General features: G+C 46.5%; 1 protein-coding gene across 1 annotated transcript in view; it reads right to left on the bottom strand.

Annotated features, from left to right (window-relative positions):
• Positions 1-19682, bottom strand: part of SPTAN1 (spectrin alpha, non-erythrocytic 1) — a gene marked incomplete in the record, with an annotated part of 2849969 nt that overhangs the window by 2148172 nt on the left and 682115 nt on the right. Inside the window, 1 exon segment of the mRNA XM_044058813.1 lies at positions 1984-2138. Within this exon segment, the coding sequence (XP_043914748.1) occupies positions 1984-2138 (155 nt within the window).

Genomic DNA, 19682 nt, shown 5'->3' with positions numbered 1-19682 from the left:
AGACTACAAGTGATGGCAGCTGGCGCACAAAAACACCGACTCTGGTATTTGGGCCGACCGAGAGCTACCACAGCAGGGATAACCCACAGGAGATGACTGCAACAGTGAAACACGTAGAACATCAGACAAACCCAGGTCCCCCGACTCAGAGAAGACTGGGACCTGAGATTCCAAGACCACTAGAATCAGAAGAGGAGAAGCCAACTTAGGAGCCGGGATCTCCCCAAGCTCAAACTGGTTGGGGACACTGAAAGACCCATCTCTATGCGGGCCCTAAGAAAACTCATCATCCTGTCCATGTCTGAGGATAAGATGCTCCAAGTGGACCTGGAAAAGGTGCAGGAATGTGTGGATTTAGAAGTGGAAAGCCACCAGGACTCCATCACCACTCTATGGCGGTCCCCTGATCCGAGGAACGGCTGCAACATCTGGGATCCGAAGGCTTAGGATCCCTGGGAGATCCAATGGGGAGACTATAACCACTAGCTCAGGATCAGGCAATCGGGTCAGACCCCAGCTCTGAGGAGCAGTCTGCCTTGGATCCGAGAGGGCTACGGAAGCCAAGAAAACAGCGGCAGGATCCGAAGGTCTCCTGTCCGAAGAGGCTTCAGGTCCGAAGGACGAAACCTGAGCCTTCGGACCAAAAGACTGCGATCAGAGAGCCTCAACCGTTTCTGAAAATATGGAGGAGAAGCACCCAGGGAGGCAGAGAAGGCTTTCCCTTAGACTCTAAGGCTGCTGAAGAGGGGGAACAAGAGACAAAGGGACCCCCTTGGACAGTACAGTTGTATACACTTACCATAAATGTAGATGTTAGAGTGTATTCACTGTTGTAGTCATTACATTTGGGTAATCTGCTGGCAGGTTGCCCTCAGTCGGCCTTATTAACAAAGTCTTGGGTCCTGCGTCAGTTGATGTCCTTTCTTCCATGACGTCAGGGGTATAAAACATGCAGCCGACGCCATTACATCAGTCTTTCTTGCCGCGCAGTGCCCAAAGCAGAAGCATGATGACTGCAACAGTGAAACACGAAGAACATCATGCCCTTGAGCAATAACTTTTTTCTCAGATCCCGCAACACTCGAGAATTGAACACAGCACAAAGGGCACATTCAGCTTTGAGGTAATCGGATCCGAGACAATAAAACACACTTCTTTTGAGTGTCAGAGTTAGGCAACTTACACTCACAAGAAGAGCGTCTCTTAAACCCAGTAGGTTTATCCAACACACACACAGAGACGCGCACGCAAACACACACAGATGCGCACGCACACACACAGAGACGCGCACGCAAACACAAAGATCAACCAACTACAAAGCCCCAAAACATAGCCCCAAATGCACCAAGGCAAAAAACAGAAATGAACACACGCACACACAAAAAAAGACAACTACACGAAGCCCAAAACTATAAAGGGGAGGGACCAGGAATAAAGCGCAAAACGTAGAAAGACAGGAAAAAGAAAAACAGACATAATGCTTTATGAGATTTAAGAAAAAGGGAGGGGAGGAGTAAAAAGATAAGCTACACTAAAACGACTAAACTAACTCCTAAAGAAAAAATGTGAAACACCTAACTAAATAGATTTGAAGAAAAACCCACTGAAAGAATGCTACGAGCCTGAAATCATGTATGTTGCAAACCACAGCAAACAAGATCTGAGGGTTTGAATGTAGAAAGGGATTATGGGTGTGGGAGGAGCTCTATTCTTGAATCTGCTCTGGAAAGTTCTCGGATTAGATTAAACTTCGGATCCAAGACCCAGACGTGATGAATAATGAAATTGATAACATCACATGATAACATCACATCTCATACTACAGCAGTGATCCCTACAATATCTAGCAAAACCCTTTTTCATTTGGTGAGATGACAGATCATGATGAATTTTGATCTAAATGCCTGTATATGCATACCTATATGTATATGAATATGTATTACAGTAGTTTGACATACACATTTTAACAATTTCTTCACATACCTGTAGGAATCATTAAGATGAGCATGACGTTCTGCTGTCAGTGATCGGATTTGTTCCCAGTTTGTGATAAGTTCTTCCCGCTTGACCTGAATTTGAGCTGCATTCTGAGGGTGTGACTCCTGCAAACGGTCTGCCTCTGAACATAATGCTTTCACCTTTAAAAATTACAAAGACAACAATCAGAATACAGCTATGAAATTAACAGATTTCACAACCTGATTATGTAGATACAAAGTACTCCATCAATACACAAAAAAAATCAATGCAAAATGGTAAAGCTATTCAGAGAGATCTAAGCATGTGCAATGTTTAAACAAACACATTTGTTTAAAAAACACAACCACTTCTGCAGTTGGTAAATCCTGATTTTTTTAATTTTAATTAATTGACATTTGGTTACCGGAAGGTCCAGCTGGGAATGAAGCCCATTTTCAGCAGAGGCCCAGAGAGAAAAGCTCCACAGTATTAATACATCAATTAAATTACATATGAACATAGAAATGATAGAAAGAATGTGTACACAAATAAATATTTTACAACATCCAAACAAAAATATTTTACAACAGTATCAAATGTCACGTGTGTAAGAGAAAGTAAGAAAGCTAAATTGATTAAAATAAGTGATAAAGTACACAAGCAATATGAAGGCACCACTTCAAGAAGTGAAGAATAAGCTATTTGAATTAAGAAGGAAAAGACACCGACTTGAAGATTGGAAGGGATTAGAAACATCCAGAAGGTGGAAAGTGTAGGGGAGTTACGAAGTAGAAGAAAGACTAGTGGTAGAAAGAGATGAGATGTGAAGTAAAGAAGAAAAAGTTGGGTATAAATACATTATAAAAATAGATGTTATGTGATCCTATCTCGCCTACATTCTGACTGATGGGTTCGGAGCCGATCCCTCGGCTCCGACTCGGCACGCTTATGCCAAAGAGCGAAGTCTCTTATTGGCTGAGCTTACTATATCCCAGGATGCACCACTACCAATCCCCCAGATCTCGTTTGCCGCTAACAAGTGAAGATGTGGTCTCGAGCTGGCTGAGCTAAGTAGTGATTATTTTCACTAACTTTCTGTCAGGAATTTCTTTATTCTTCAACTAAAAGCTGTTTTAACAGCTATTTTGTGTTTAGAGTGCGTTTGGAGAAATTTACTTGGTAAATTCTTGTGTTGTGAGTGTTGATTGACTAGGAGTACCTCTTGTGTGGAAAGGCCTTTCCCGGTCTTTTTGGTTATTAGGTGACTTCTGTTCTGTTTAGGGATCTCGGATCCTTTATACTACTGATAGTTTCCTTTTCTTTAAAAAGAAGGACAAAGCAGAGAATTTCTTTTTCTGTAATAATTACAGTTTTTGTACTGTGTTTGGCTAGTTCCTGAATAATTTCTCGGAATGTCTCAGGTTCCTAGGCCTTCAGGCTTTAAAAAGTGCACCAAGTGCAACTTTAAAATGTCTATAACAGATGACCACTCTCTCTGTGTTTATTGTTTGGGTGCAAAACATTTGCAGGAGTCCTGCAGCGTGTGTCACGCTTTTTCCTCGAGGGTCCTCCAAGAGAGGAAAAATAAGCTCATATTAAAAGGCCTTATAAAACCCTCCTTTGAAGAAGCTTTAGCATCCTCTCCTGCTAAAAAGAAAAGGGCGTCGGCTCCGACCAGTCCGTCGGATCCGACCGCCAAAAGACATAGGCAGGTTTCTCCTTCGGCTCCAAGGACTTCGGAGCCGAGGGCGGAACGGTCTGCCTCGATGCCACCAGTCTCGACTCCTCTGGCTTCGGAGCCTATGGCTGGGGCATCGAGAGGCAGGTCACCTTCATCGGCTCCACTGGTATCGGAGCCGATGAAGGTTGTCCGCTCAGACACTTCCTCCTCAGCGCCGAAGTCCTCCTCGGCACCGATGGAAACTAGTTTGGGTATTCCTTCGGCGCCGATAGTCATCGAGTCGCCTCGGAGCCGGTCCCCTAGCCCCTTGGGGCCGTTGGAGAGGCCATCTCGAACCCGTTCAGTATCCTCTAGGTCATCGAGGATGTCAGATTCGGACATAGACAGGGTGCTCCAAAGACTGTTCCAGTCCCCAGTCTTTCAAAAATTTGTTTCGGCTCCGACCCAGTTGGCTTCGGAGCCGACGACCCATGCCCATGTCATTGCCATTCCTCCTCCGACCGCTTCCGCTCCGTCGGAGCAGGTGCTGTTGGAGCCGGTGGAGGTCTTAGGGTCGGCTCCGACCCTTACTCCAACCCCGCCTTCGGGTCCGAGTTTGGTACACAGACTTCTTCGGCTGGACCCGGGGTGATGTTTGGGACCTATGCTGTCGGTTCCGAGCCTCCCTCTCGGTGCTTCGGCTGCGGGACTTCCGTCTGCTATCATGGCTCCCGGGACCGGACACTCCCAGGATTCTGGGGTCCGGCTTTCAGAGCTATGAGGAGTGCCTTGGCCAAGTCTTCTTCGGCCATCTCTCCAGCTTTACCGGCACCTTCCCTGGGCGTGGAGACTGGGTCTTTGGCAGTTCCCCTGTCCTTAGGCAGCGGAGCCCCTGGGCCTGAGGTTACCCCCACTGGGGGTTCCCCTCCTCCTGAGAGTTCTTCGGAGTTGTCTTCAGAGGAGCCCCCAAGGAAGAGATCGTGCAAGAGGAAGCACGTGGACTCCCCTGAGTCTATTACATCGGACACTGATCTTGATGATGCGGAGGGATCCCCGAAGTCGTCCTCGGATGATGTCTCATTTGCAGACATTTTAGAGATCCTCAAACAACGAGGCGGCTGGATATCCAAACCCCCCTCTGCTGATGAGTCAGTGCTTCTCAAGGCCTTTGGGGCTCAGCCCTCCGCCTCCTGGGTGTCTCCGCCCTTCGACAAGCTCCTGGATTTGGTTTGTCGGAGGGCGTGGGAACATCCAGATACCGTGGAACCAGTGCCTTCTTGTCCTAACAAATTTTTGTCTGCCCCACCCGAGAAGGAGTTCCTGACTAAAAGCGTGGCTGTAGATGCCATGGTGGTGGCATCTGCTACACAACAGGACGTGGCAGAGGCTTCAACGTCCGTCCATCCTCCTAATAAGGAGTCTAGGAGCATGGACTGCACGGAAGTGCACCCTGACTTCAGCGGCCTTTACTTTAAGGTCCCTGAATTATTTGGCACATTTTACCAGGCTTCAGAGGGATCTGGTCAAGGAGCTGTCAGATTCCCTCTCGGGTAACCTACCTGAGCAGCTAGCCCAGTCGGTTAGCTCTCAGTTGGCTATCCTTACTTCAATTTCTAACTCGTCCATGAGGCTCATTTCATATGCGGCCGAAGGGGCGGTAGAGCGGCAGGCACAGGCGTGGCTCACGGAGACAAGCCTGGCTCCGTTGTGTCAGTTTGCGGAGGCCTTCAAGTCTTCCTTCACGACGCTCCTTTGATGGGTCCTCTTTGTTTGGACCTAAGGTTAAAGACACTCTTACCCGCTGTGAGCAAGAGGGAAAAACTTTATCTGCCGTAGGTGCACGTTATTCCACTCCCTTCGGCCTTATCCCAAGGCTAAAGGAGGAGGGAAGATGTGGTTCCGCAAATCACGTAAGTTTTTCCCTCAACAGCAGGAAGATTCCCCCTCCAGAGGCAGAGGACGGGGAAATTTTTCTGGGAGACGCCGTCCCAGAGGCGGCAGAGGGCCCCGCAATTCTGGAGACCGCGAGTCCTTCCGTGGCTCTTCAGCCTCCCACACTTCATGAGGGATTGCCCGGCTGTGCTGCTCCGGAGCCAGTCGGGTGCCGTTTTGCCAAGCACCTAAAAGCCTGGGAGTCTATCACTCAGGACAGATGGGTGCTTCGGATTATTGCCGGAGGTTACACCATTCCCTTCACACACTCACCCCCACCGTCCAAAAAAATCCCGGACCCACCACCCAGTCAAAGGGAAATTGCAGCCGCAGAAGCTTTAAAGCTGCTAGAAAAAGGAGTCATCCAACCGGTCCCCACAGACCAGATCGGATCCGGAAATTACTCAAGGTTCTTTTTAGTGCCAAAAAAGACAGGGGACCTGAGACCAATATTGGATCTCAGCAGACTAAACCAATCCGTCACGAAATCCAAATTCCGAATGGTCACGTTACAATCCATTCTCCCATTGTTGGAGAAGGATGTTTGGATGTGCTCCATAGATCTCAAGGACGCCTATTATCACATACCGATACATCGGGCGTCCAGGAAGTATCTGCGCTTCAGCCTGGGAGACAGTCATTTCCAATTTTGTGCACTGCCCTTTGGTCTCACCACAGCCCCCAGGGTGTTCACCAAGTGTTTGGCAGTAGTAACTGGTCACCTGAGGAGTCTTGGATTCCAAGTGTTTCTCTATCTGGACGACTGGCTCCTGACTGCCACCACCAGTCATCTACTAATGGACAACCTCAAAGCCACCATTTCCCTGGGTGCTACCCTGGGAATTACATTCAATTGGTCAAAGTCTGTCTTGCTGCCCTCTCAGCGCATAAGGTTCATAGGAGCAGAGATAGACTCAAAATTGATGCGCGTTTTTCTTCCTACCGAAAGGATTCAAACTTTACAAGGCCAAGTTCAAGCCCTGCTTTCAAGATCCAAGGCCCCAGCCAGGATGGTCCTGCAACTTTTAGGTTCGATGTCTGCCACGGTTCTCCTAGTTCCTCTGGCAAGATTGCACATGAGGATTCTTCAGTGGCTATTATCGACTCAATGGTCCTTTCAGGATCTTCCCTCAATCACCCCATTATGATTACAGAACGTGCAAACGGGACCTTCGCTGGTGGCTTCAGCAGACCAATCTGAATCAGGGAAGTCCTTTGCTTACCGCATCTCCGTTGGTCACCCTGACGACGGATGCCTCCCAGACAGGGTGGGGGCATTGTCTGGGCAGGTTAGTTCAGGGTTCCTGGTTTCCAGACGAAACCTTTCTCCACATCAATGTATTGGAGATGAGGGCTGTACTTCTGTCCCTACAGGCCCTCCACAAGTTTCTCCCTCAGGGCATTACGCTATCCACACAGACAACATGTCGGTGGTCTGGTATCTAAACAAACAAGGAGGGACCAGATCTTACCCCTTTGCAGAGAGGCCATGAGGGTGTGGGAATGGGCTGTAGCTACCAGCCGTTTCTTGGTAGCGACCCACATTCGGGAAATCCAATATATTGGCAGACAGATTAAGCAGGACAATTCTCTCTCCTCACGAGTGGTCCCTGAACTAAACAGTAGCAGCTCAGGTTTTCAGAAGATGGGGGACGCTGCTGCGACCTGTTTGCAACACCACAAAACACAAAGTGCAAAAGGTTCTTCTCCTTGACTCCACATCAGGGGGAAGCAGCTATGGATGCTCTAGCACAACCTTGGCCAACAGGGCTACTTTATGCCTTTCCTCCGATTCCACTTCTCTCCAAAGTCATTCAGAAAGCTTCTCAATTGGGGTCCACAATGATACTAATTGCTCCGCACTGGCCTCGTCAGGTTTGGTTTCCCTACCTGAAGAAACATGCGGTGGACGATCCTTGGGTTTTAGATCTAACTCCGGATCTGCTAATTCATCAGTCGGGACGACAACACCAGTCCCTTCACACTTTGAAGTTGACAGCTTGGCTCCTCCACTTCCGACTTTAGTCAGAAATCACACCTTAGACCCGGAAGTTATTCACATTTTATCTTCGGCCCACAAACCCACCACTAAGAAATTGTACCTCAGTAAGTGGAAGAGGTTTGCTATCTGGGCTCAACTCAGGGGCTTAGACCCTATCACTGCCCCGATCCCAGAGGTTTTAAAATTTTTAACATCCTTGTTTAATCAAGGATCTTCAGTCTCTACTATTAAAGTCCAACTGGCAGCTATCTCTAAATTTCACGAATCCATGGATCCACCGTTGATGAGCAGCAGATTATGCAAAACTTTCATTAAAGGTGCGGGGCTGTTAAGACCCCCAGTTTTTCATCCTGCGCCTCCGTGGGATCTTGATTTGGTGCTTCGTGCATTAACATCTTCCCCTTTCGAACCGGCTGCTACATGTGAGTTAAAATATCTGTCTTGGAAAACTGCCTTCTTAGTTGCAATTACCTCTGCAAGAAGAGTTTCAGAGCTTCAAGCCCTATCTATCAAACCACCGTACTTGATTTTTCACAAGGATAGAGTATCACTTAGGCCTAACCCATCTTTTGTCCCAAAGGTCTGTTCTAATCTCTGTCTCCAACAATCTCTAGAGCTACCAGTTTTCTTCCCAAAATTCTCCAATGAAGCAGAATACACTCTCCATAAATTGGATGTTCACAGGCAATTGCGCTTCTATCTAGACAGGACTCAGCAAATTCAGAATCAGACCAGTTGTTTGTGTCCTTCTCAGACAATAAATTGGGTAAAACCATCACAAAAGCTACTATCTCCAAATGGATTAGAGATTGTATAACTCAGGCTTATTCCTCTTCAAATAAGCAACTTACAACATCTATCAAAGCTCACTCTACCAGAGCTATGGCTACTTCTATAGCTTTTCATTCCAAGCTCGCTATTTCTGAGATTTGTGCTGCGGCTACTTGGTCCAATCCGCACACTTTCATTTCCCACTATAAATTGGATGTGGCATCTAAAGGGCGAGCATCATTTGGTTCCACGGTACTCAGGAGTGTTTTCCAGTGAGCCACCCAGGATTCAGGTGCTAGGGACGCTGTCCCATCAGTCAGAATGTAGGCGAGATAGGATCACATAACATCTTTTAGTTATGTACTCACCATAACTTCAGATGTTTGGGATCCATCTCCGCTACATTCCTAATACCCACCCTCCTTCCCCCGGCCTTGGAGATCAGAAGAGATTGAACGGTTTTGAGTTCTACTGTTTTATCTTGTTTCTTCTGACGATGTTATATAAGCAGTGCTTGCATGTGTGCATGTATGCGGACAAACTAGATCTGGGGGATTGGTAGTGGTGCATCCTGGGATATAGTAAGCTCAGCCAATAAGAGACTTCGCTCTTTGGCATAAGCGTGCCGAGTCGGAGCCGAGGGATCGGCTCCGAACCCATCAGTCAGAATGTAGGCGAGATGGATCCCAAACATCTGAAGTTATGGTGAGTACATAACTAAAAGTTAGCCATGTGAGAAGCAGGACCATGGGTGAAAACTGTAAAGAAATTATTTTAAGGAACGTTTAAATAGTGGAAACAATGTTCGGGGGTGGGGGGGCATTTCAAGTCCCTGCTACTGAGTACGAGTACAGGGACTGGCCTACAGATGTATTTTGGTTTGTAGATGTTGAGATGTTTTTCAGATGTGTACACTTACCATAAATATAGCTGCACGAGTGTACTGACTGTTGCAGTCCTGTCTTACGGATTTCCTGCTTCGGAAGCCCTTGATCAGGCTGACTACAAGAGTAAAACACTCCCTCCTCCCTGAGCTGGTGGACACCCTACCCTAACATCAAGACAGTTTGGTTTAAAGGGAGCCAGTCAACACCATGACATCAGTTTTTTCTTGCCTATAGAAGGTAGGAGCCCAATAGATAAACCTTAAGCAAGGAAAGTACAGTTGTGTACACTTACCATAAATGTACATGTTCGAGTGTCTTCACTGTTGTAGTCATCACTGTAGGGTTCTTCCTGCCGGCAGGCAGCCCTCGGTCGGCCAGAATCCCAAAGTCTGGGTCCAGCGTCGGCTGTTCAGTCATCCTCCCTGACGTCAGAGCACCAGGAGTATAAAGCTGCCAGCCGACGCCATGTTCTCCAGTTTGTCTTGCCCCACATGTCAGGTGCCCAAAAATGAACGCCAATAGTAAAACAAAAATGTAACATACAACAAACCCCATACCCTGTAGCAAATACACCTCAGAAGAAGGGTGAAGTAGGAAACCACACTAATGAAAGTATAAGAGGGGACAGGAGGGTGGGTGACCCAGACTGCAACAGTGAAGACACTCGAACATCTATATTTATGGTAAGTGTACACAACTGTACTATGTTCATCGTGTTTCACTGTTGCAGTCATCACTGTAGGGTTGAATCCCAAAGCTGAGATAAAGGGTGGTGGTTATAGAGTAGAAGGGGCGGATAGAAGGCCCTGCAAGACTGCAGAAGCAAAGCCTGCCCTAGACTTAGAGTAAAGAGGGAGATTATAGTGCTTAGAGAAAAGTATGCACTGAACTCCAAGTTGCAGCTTCCAAAATATCTTTAGCAGGTACCCCCCTGAGAAAGGCAGCTGAAGTAGCAGCAGCTCTGGTAGAGTGAGTCCTAATTTTTCCTGGAATTTGCTTTCCATGATGAGAGTAACAAAACCTGATTCTATGAACAATCCATTTTAGAAATGGTCTGTTTTGAAATAGCTTTGCCTTGGGAATTTGTTGCATAAGAAACAAACAGTTGCTCTGTTTTCCTGATATCCTTGGTTCTGTCCAGGTAAAAACGAAGTTGCCTGTGTACATCCAAGGAATGCAAGATCCTTTCCCCCTTATTTTGTGGATTAGTGAAAAAAGATGGCAGTGAATACTTTGATTTAAAGCCACTTTGGAAACCACTTTAGGCATGAAAGTAGGATTAGTCCTTAAAGACACCCTGTCTTGATGAAAAATACTATAAGGTTCCACAGCCATGAGTGCTTGTAACTCCGAGACTCTCCTGGCTGAAGTCAAAGCCAGTAGGATAGCTGTCTTCCATGACAAATACTTAATATCAGATGTGACAGCAGGCTCAAAAGGAGGCAGAGTGAGCTTTTCCAGAACATAGTTGAGGTCCCAGGCAGGTATGGGTGGTGTCCTAGGGGGCCTTAAATTCTTTGCTCCTCTGAGATATTGTTTCAGAAGTGGATGTGAAAAGATTGGAGGATCTGTATTGTAATGTGCAGAGATAGCTGAGGCAAGTATTTTTATGGAGGAGAAGGATAAACCCTTATGTAGCATGTCTGTCAGGTAATGTAAAATAATGGGATATTAGGAATGAGAGAATCTGAATCCTGAGCATGCATCCAGGTGCAAAATCTCTTCCACTTACCTGGATAAGGTTTTCTAGTGCTAGGCCGTCTGGCTTCTACAATGACATCCATGACCTGTTTTGGGAAGGGTAGGATTAATCATAGACCCTGAATTTGCCAGGCTGACAGTTTTGATATGAGAATGCAGAACCTGGCCCTGGTCTTGAGACAAAAGATTTGGAATCTGAGGTAAAATCCAAGGAGGCTCCTGGGATAGATTCATCAGTGTTGAGTACCAAAATTGACTAGGCCAATTTGGGGCCAGTAAAATCATCTTGGGTTTGTCCTGCTTGATCTTTAATAACACCCGTGGAAGAAGAGGTAATGGAGGAAAAGCATACCCAGAGAGGTTTCTCCAACTGAATGAGAGAGCATCCACTTTCTTGCTAGTTTGTGAAATGTCCTTGTGCAAAAAATCTGTAACTGGTGGTTGAGGGGGGATGCAAATAGATCTATATCCGGGCGGCCCCAGGCTTCTGTAATCATCTTGAATATTTGGGTGTCTAGCATCCACTCGTGTGGGTCTGACAGGTTCCTGCTCAGGCTGTCTGCCAGAATATTTTGTTTCCCTAGCAGGAACTGAGCTTGTAGATCCACTTTGCAAGCTAGAGCTGTGTTCCATAGAGTCATGGCTAGTCTGCAAAGGGGGTAGGAGTGTGAACCCCCTTGCTTGTTTATGTACCACATAACTGTGGTGTTGTCTGTCCATATCAGTAGCTGTCCTGGCTGTAGAAAATCCCTGAAAGCCAAGAGGGCATTCTGTACAGCTAACATCTCATTTAAATTGATACGTAGGTGCTTCTGATCCTCTGTCCAAAAACCTTGCAGGCCTTTCCCCTGCAAGTGGGCTCCCCAGGCGTAATCCGAGGCGTCCGTGGTTAACACTTGGCTGGCTGGAAGCAGATTGAAGGCTCTCCCTTTGTTGTGAAGACATGCCATGGTCCACCAATGGAATTCCTTTTGTAGGCAAGGCAAGACAAGACAGCAATCTGTGTGTCTACACTGTGGCAATGCTGGGACCATACACTTTTTAGGTACCATTGTATTTTTCTCATATGTAGTCTTGCATTTGGTATGAGAAGGCTGCAGGAGGCCATGTAACCCAAAACCTGCAGGAATTTCCTTGCAGTTAGCGGAGACATTAACGCCAAGGTTTTGAAAGTTGAAGCCAGCTATAGTTGCTTTTCGGATGTCAGGAATGCCATCTGGGTTGTTGTGTTTAGAAGAGCACCCAGAAAGGATCTGTTGTGTGGGTGTCAAATTTGACTTTATGTTCACAGTGAATCCCAGGTACTCGAGCAGATTTTGAACAAATTCCAGGTGCTGGAGTAAGACCTCCTTGCTGTCTGCTTGAATAAGGCAGTCATCCAGATAAGGGTAAATTTGAATTCCCTTGAGTCTGCAATAAGCTACTACTGGTGCCAGGCACTTGGTGAAGACCCTGGGCGCAGTAGACAAGCCAAAGGGCAGCGCAGAGAATTGGTAATGTTTCGAGCCGGCCTTGAACCTGAGGTATTTTCTGCACTCCTGAATGATAGGGATGTGTAGGTAAGCCTCCTTTAAATCCAATGTCACCATCCATGCATTTTTGCTCAAAATTGGCAGGAGCTGCTGCAGAGTAAGCATCTTGAACTTTGGTATCTCCAGGAAAGTATTTAAGACTGACAGATCCAGGATGGGTCTCCATGAATTTTGTTTTCTGGGAACTAGAAAGAGCCTTGAGTAAAAGCCTTGCCCAGTCTCTGATTGTGGAACCAGTTCTATGGCCCTCATAGCCTTGAGGGATTCCACCTGGTTTAATGCCTCTGCCCATTGGTGTTTTGGCAGGTCTGGCCATCCGTTTGGTCTTGGCAAGGTATGAAAGTGGAATTTGTAACCTCTTGAAACTACATCCAGAACCCACTTGTCTTGGGTTATGCAAGTCCAACTTTGTTGAAAAAGGGAGAGTTTTCCTCCTAGAGGGGCTTCCAGGAGAGAAGTTCCTGGAGCCATGCAAGGGGAGTCATTGAGCCTGTTTTCTAGAAGACTGAAGTCTGTCCTCTCCACTCCTGGGGGTGGAAGCACTCCACTGTCTAGGTCTGTAAGAGGTCTGTGCTTGGGCCCTCCCTCTGGAGCGCCTATATCTACTCCTCTGAGGCCTGTCAGACCTGGGAAAGGACCAATTTTTTAGTTGGCCAATTTCTGCTAAATCTTGGGGTCTGAACTTGTAAGAAATCCTTAACCGTTTGCATGGAATTTAACTTATCCTCCATTTTCTTTATCACCTCTTCAGCCTTAGACCCAAACAAAACATTATGCTGAACAGGAGCATCCAGTAACTTTGCTTTCACTTGATCAGGTAAGTTTTGTTCCTTTAACCAAGCATGCCTTCTAATGACTGTGCCAGTGGCAGCCGCCCTGCATGAAGCCTCCAAGGCATCAAAACCACAGTGTAAGCCATGCTTCCCCCACTTGCTCAGTAGCATGCATCAAATTGTTCAATTCCTTATTATCTGCACATTCAGAAATGGTACCTAGCTTCTGTTTCATAACAGACAGCAGGAATTGCTGATATTTTAGCATATGAAATTGACAATTTAAAGCCCTAATAGATAAAGTAGCAGAAGTGTACACTTTTTTGCCCCATCTCTCCAAAGCTCTAGAAGCCTTATATGTCAGAATAGGGTTTTTAGCAGAGGCGGCCTTAACACTCTTAGGACCCTGAGAAATGGTTTCTGGATCAGCAGCAGGATTTTTGAAAAGGAACTGGTGGGAGTCAGGGACCCTGTAATATCTGTTGGGCTTAGCAGGGGCTGGAGGAAAGGAGTCAGGAGTTAAATTAGCCTCAGAAAAGGCATCATCCACAATATCCAAAATAGGAGGAATAGCCAGGGGTCTATGTTGGGGAAGAAGAAGGAAATCCCTAAGCCTTCTCTTAGATTCAGAGTACTCCTGTCCTTCCCCAGTGAAAATGTTCCCTCATGTCATGTAAAGTTTCCCCAAAAGAAAAATCCTCAGGGGGAGAAGCTGATGGAATGGATTCCTCAGCATCAGAATCCTCATAAGGAGGGAAAGTATATTCCTTTTCAGAGGAAGACACTGAAGAAATAGATGCCTGATCAGAGGATTCATAATCCAATTCTTGCCTTGGCCTTTTGTCTGGAGGGGGATGTGAACCCCTAATCATGGTTAGTAAGTCCACCGCCATTTTAAGCAGCTGTTTCTGAGATTTGGGTCCCGGATCAGAAGAGGCCTGGGCTGGTGTCTTTGATTTAGAAGGAGTCTTCGCCTTTGTCTTTGGCTTTGCCTTTATCAGAAGCTGTGTAGGCCTGAAAACCTCCTCGGAAGCTGGTACCTGCACAGCGGCTCCAGACCCATCCGAGGGAGCATTGTCCGAAGGTCCTGCAGCTGGAGTACTCAAAGGCCTAGTTGGCTCCTCGTGGGAGTCCGTTTCGGCAATCGGTTCTGAAATGGCCTACGGCAGGGGCTGCGAAAGCACCTCACTGACAACGGCTGAACCTGTAGCTGGCTCTGCTTGTAAACCGTTGTCTGATTTGAACCTCAGAGGCCTGTCCTTACCCTTGCGTCGTTTGTGAACTCCGGTAGTCGGAAGCGTGTCAGACGACACTTTATAATTAAATCGCCTGCCAACGTAGTGAAAAGAAAAATCGTACCTCCGCTTAATAGTACGTTGGTTAAATCTATCACAAAACCGACAACTAGCTATGTCGTGGTCAGGGCCTAAACAAGGAATACAGTAAGAGTGGAAATCCTTATGGAGGTATTTGCTTCCCACAAGAAATACAATTATTAACTTTTCCTGACATCAGACTGGAGCAAGAAAAAAGTTTCCCCAACAGGGTACTTAGCTTTGAGAAGAAGTAAGTCTCCGGACTGACGCACGAAAAAATATCAGGAGTCAGCCGACCGGTACTTGCGAACTACTTCCATCGCACGGCAAGAAAGACTGGAGAACATGGCATTGGCTGGCAGCTTTGTACTCCTGGTGCTCTGCCGTCAGGGAGCATGACTGAACAGCCAACGCAGGACCCAGACTTTGGATTTCTGGCCGACCGAGGGCTGCCTGCCGGCAGGAAGAAAGTACAGTTTAGTACCTACCATAAATGTAGATGTCCGATAGGTATGCATCTGCAGTCATCACATATGGGTTTGTTCTGCCTCAGGCAGCCCTTCGGTCGGCCGGATTCCAAAGTCTGGGTCTGGCCTCGGCTGATGTCGCACTTTCCCCGACATCAGAGCGTCTGGGGTATAAAAGCATCAGCAGACGCCATCTTCCTCAGTTTTTCTTGCCCCAGATGCCAGATGCCCTCTAGGAAGGCTAAATTTGGATGAATGCAATAAAATTCCAAACATTTGCAAATATATATATGTATATACAAACAAATACACCATAATAGATTCCCCCAGCTAGCTAAAAGAGGGGTAAGCACCCTAGGAATACCACAGAGGGGTAGGAGGGAGGGAAAACCTGACTGCAGATGCATACCTATCGGACATCTACATTTATGGTAGGTACAAAACTGTACTATGTCCTTCAAGGATGCATCTGCAGTCATCACATATGGGTAGAATACCATAGCCAAACTGGGGGTGGAGGTACTAAGTGAAGGATGGTGTAGTTAAGATACCCTGCAGGACTGCAGTAGCAAAACCTGCTCTGGATCTGGAGTATAAAGGCAAATTGTAATGCTTGGCAAATGTATGCACGGAGCTCCATGTAGCAGCTTCTAAAATGTCTTTGGTAGCCACCCCTCTTAGGAAGGCTGTGGTGGTGGCAGTGGCTCTCGTGGAATGAGGTCTAATGTTAGCTGGCACAGTCTTTCCATGAAAGGAGTAACAAAAACGAATGCAATTTCCTATCCATTTCGAAATTGTCTGTTTGGAAATTGCTTTTCCTTGTACCTCAGCAGCATATGCTACAAACAACTGGTCAGTCTTTCTGTAAGTTTTAGTTCTGTCCAAGTAGTAGCGTAGTTATCTGTGTATGTCCAGGGTGTGCAGAAGTCTCTCCCCTTTATTTTGTGGCTGTGGGAAGAATGTAGGCAAGTGAATAGCTTGGTTCAAAGATACCCTGGATACCACCTTTGGCATGAGTGTAGGATTGGTCCTCAAAGAAACTCTGTCCTGATGAAAGATAAGGAATGGATGCACCGCCATTAAAGCTTGTAGCTCAGATACTCTTCTTGCTGAGGTTATGGCCAGAAGGAAGGCAGTTTTCCAAGACAAAAACTGTACATCTGCCGAAGCTGCTGGTTCAAAGGGAGGAAGTGTTAGTTTTTCCAACACGAAATTCAGGTCCCAAGTAGGTAGAGGTGGTTTCCTTGGAGGTTTAATGTTTTTGATTCCTCTTAGAAACTGTCTTAGTAGAGGGTGAGAGAAGACAGGTGGATTTAGATTGTATTCTGCTGAAATTGCTGAGGCATGTATCTTGATGGAAGAGTAAGACAGGCCACTGTGGGACAATTCTGCCAAATATTCCAGTATATATGCCATATTCATCACAGTCACATCTAGGCCCTTTGCTGTGTTCCAGGTGTGAAATCTTTTCCATTTTGCTGTATATGCCTTCCTTGTGGAAGGTCGGCGAGCTTCCATAATAATATCCTTCACTCTCTAGGATAGGTTATCCTGAGGAGGAGTCATGGTATTCTCCAGGCAATTAGCTGCAAGGTTTTCAGGTTGGAGTGTAGAGTCCTGAAATTGTGCTGCGTCAGTAGGAGTGGCCATAGGGGGAGAGGCCATGGTTTCGTCTGTGACAAGCTCTTTAACAGTGGGTACCAGTGCTGTCTTGGCCAGTTTGGGGCTATCAGGATTACTCTGGGCTGCTCTGTCCTGATCTTCAGTAGGACCTTGGTCATTAGTGGAAGAGGTGGGAAAGCATACACTGTTAGAGCTTTCCAGCTGAAAGAGAGAGCGTCCACGTTCCATGCTTGTGGGTGGTATGTCCTTGAGCAGAATTTCTTCAGTTGATGATTTAGGGGGGACGTGAACAGATCTATTTCCGGCCTTCCCCATGATTGTGTGATTTGTAAGAAGCTGTCTGGGTGCAGCATCCATTCGTGTGCATCCATGGTAGTTCTGCTTAAGCTGTCTGCCAGTGTATTGCCTTTCCCTGGTACGAATTGGGACTGTAGCTGTATGTTGAGTTTCAATGCCAGTTCCCATAGGTTCATTGTCAGTCTGCAAAGAGGGTAGGAATGGGTGCCTCCTTGCTTGTTTATGTACCACATAACTGTGGTGTTGTCTGTCTTTATGAGCAGGTGGCCTTGCTGAAGGAATGGTTTGAAGGCCTCAATTGCGTGTATCACTGCCAGCAATTCCTTTTGGTTTATGTGCATCTCTCTTTGTGACCATAGCCATTGTATACATCTGTCCTCCATGTGCGCTCCCCAACCTTGGTCTGAAGCGTCCGTGGTGATGGTTTGGTTGGCTCTTGGCTTGCTGAAAGGCAGCCCGCTGTTCGACTGGCAGGCTTGAGCCCACCACAGGAATTCCTTTTGAAGGCAAGGAATGAGTGGGATTAGAGCTTCTAAGCTGTGACTGTGCTGAGTCCATAAACTTCTTAGGTACTATTGTAATTTCCTCATATGAAGCCTTGCTTGTGGAATCAGAAGAATGCAAGATGCCATGTAACCCAAGGCCTGCAGGAGTTTCCTCGCAGTCATCTGAGTTTGTCTTGTGAGATTCTGAAAGTAAACTGGTAGCTGTTCTTGTTTTTCTTCTGTGAGAAAAGCCATCTGGGTGGCTATGTCTAGATCCGCACCCAGAAAAGTTATTCTTTGGGATGGAACCAGTCTTGATTTGTGGATGTTGACTGTATATCCCAAGGCCTGTAACAGGTGGATGGCATAGTCCAAGTCCTTTAACAAAGTTTGCTTGCTGTCCGCTTGTATTAGGCAGTCGTCCAGATAAGGGTAGATTTGAATCCCCTGAAGTCTGCAGTGTGCAATTACTGATGCCAGGCATTTTGTGAATACTCTGGGCACAGTAGATAAGCCAAAGGGCAATGCTGAGAACTGATAATGCTCTGACCCTGCAAGAAATCTGATGTGTCTTCTGCAGCTTTGTCGAATAGGGACATGCAGGTATGCCTCCTTGAGGTCTAGAGTCACCAGCCAAGACCCCTTGCCCAGCATGGGAAGAAGTTGCTGTAGAGTCAGCATTTTGAATTTTGGCACAATGAGGTACGTATTCAGTGCGGACAAGTTGAGAATAGGCCTCCATTGATTTTCTTTTCTTGGAACAAGGAATAATCTTGAGTAAAATCCCTGGCCTTGTTCTGAAAGAGGTACCTTTTCTATGGCTTTCATTTTCATTAAGTTGGTAATTTGCTTCAAAGCCTCTGCCCTCTGATTTGGTGGCAGGTTTGGCATGCCTTTTCTTTTTGGCAATGAGTGGAAATGGAACCTGTATCCTTTGTCTATTATTTGCAGTGTCCATGTGTCCCCTGTAATGCTGTGCCAATTTTTTGAGAATAAAGAAAGCTTTCCGCCCAAAGGTGCTTCTAATTGAGCCCTGGTCGGCGGAGTCAAAATAAAGTCATGGAGTCTGTCCTGGTGTAGCAGTTGTAGTTCCTGCACTACCTCTCTGGTTGGCAGGCTGCCACTGACGGCCTCTGTAGGAGCCTCTAGCTTGCCCTCTACCTCTGGCACGTCTATTCCTGCCTCTTTGAGATCTGTCTGAGTCCGGAAAGGACCAATTCTTAGTAGGCCAATTTCTGCTGAATCTCGGTGGTTGGACTTTCAGAAAGTCTTTAACTGTTTGCACAGATTTTGCCTTTTCTTCAAATTTCTTTAAAACCTCTTGAGCCGTGGAACCAAATAATTTTTGCTTTTCCATAGGAGCATCCAAAAGCTTAGCTTTAACATGGTCTGGCAGAGATTGTTCCTTCAGCCAGGCATGCCTACGTATAACTGCACCTGTCATAGCTGATCTACATGAAGCCTCCAATGCATCATAACCACACTGCAAGAAATGGTTACTAACCTGCTGGGAGTTATGCACCAGATCCTGAAGGGATTTACGATCAAGGGGTTCAGAAGAGGACAGTTTATTATGCAATTCATCTAGTAAATACTCTTGATACTGTATCATATGGAATTGACAGTTTAATGCTCTCATGGAAAGAGTTGCAGAAGTATACACTTTCTTACCTCATCTCTGTAATGCTCTGGACTCCCTTTCAGTGGGTAGAGGATTTTTAGCAGTGGCAGCTGCAACCCCTATAGGGCCCTGGGAAATAGTTTCTGGATCAGCAGAGTGGGCCTTGTACAGGTGAAAATGTGAGTCCGGGACCCTGTAGTACCTATCAGGTTTGGTAGGAGCCGGAGGGAAAGAGTCAGGGGCAGTACAAGCATCTGAATAGACATCATCAATTACATTCAAAACAGGAGGTATAGCTAAGGGCCTGTGCTGAGGTAAACGTAAAAAGGTCCTTAATCTCTTTCTGGAATCAGAGAATTCCTGACCCTGCCATTGCAAATGTTCTCTCATAGTGTGTAATGTTTCTCCAAATGAAAACTCTTTAGGAGGGGAGGCCGAGGGAATAGATTCTTCAGCATCAGAATCCTCGTAGGCCGAATAAGCCTCCACCTGGTGGTCTGACAGATCAGAGCCATCCGTGGACTCATCTGAGGACTGTGGATCAAAGGGCTCAACCCTGGGCCTTTTGTCTGGAGGTGGTTGAGAGCCCCTGTCCGGATGAGGTTGGGAGCCTCTAATTAATGAAATCAGATCCTCTGCTAGGGTAAGAATCTGAG

This window comes from Protopterus annectens, chromosome 16.part0 (genome assembly GCF_019279795.1).
Source record: "Protopterus annectens isolate FY-2018-M chromosome 16.part0, PAN1.0, whole genome shotgun sequence".
Lineage (NCBI taxonomy): Eukaryota > Metazoa > Chordata > Ceratodontiformes > Protopteridae > Protopterus > Protopterus annectens.
This window is presented reverse-complemented; position numbering and strand designations above follow the sequence as displayed.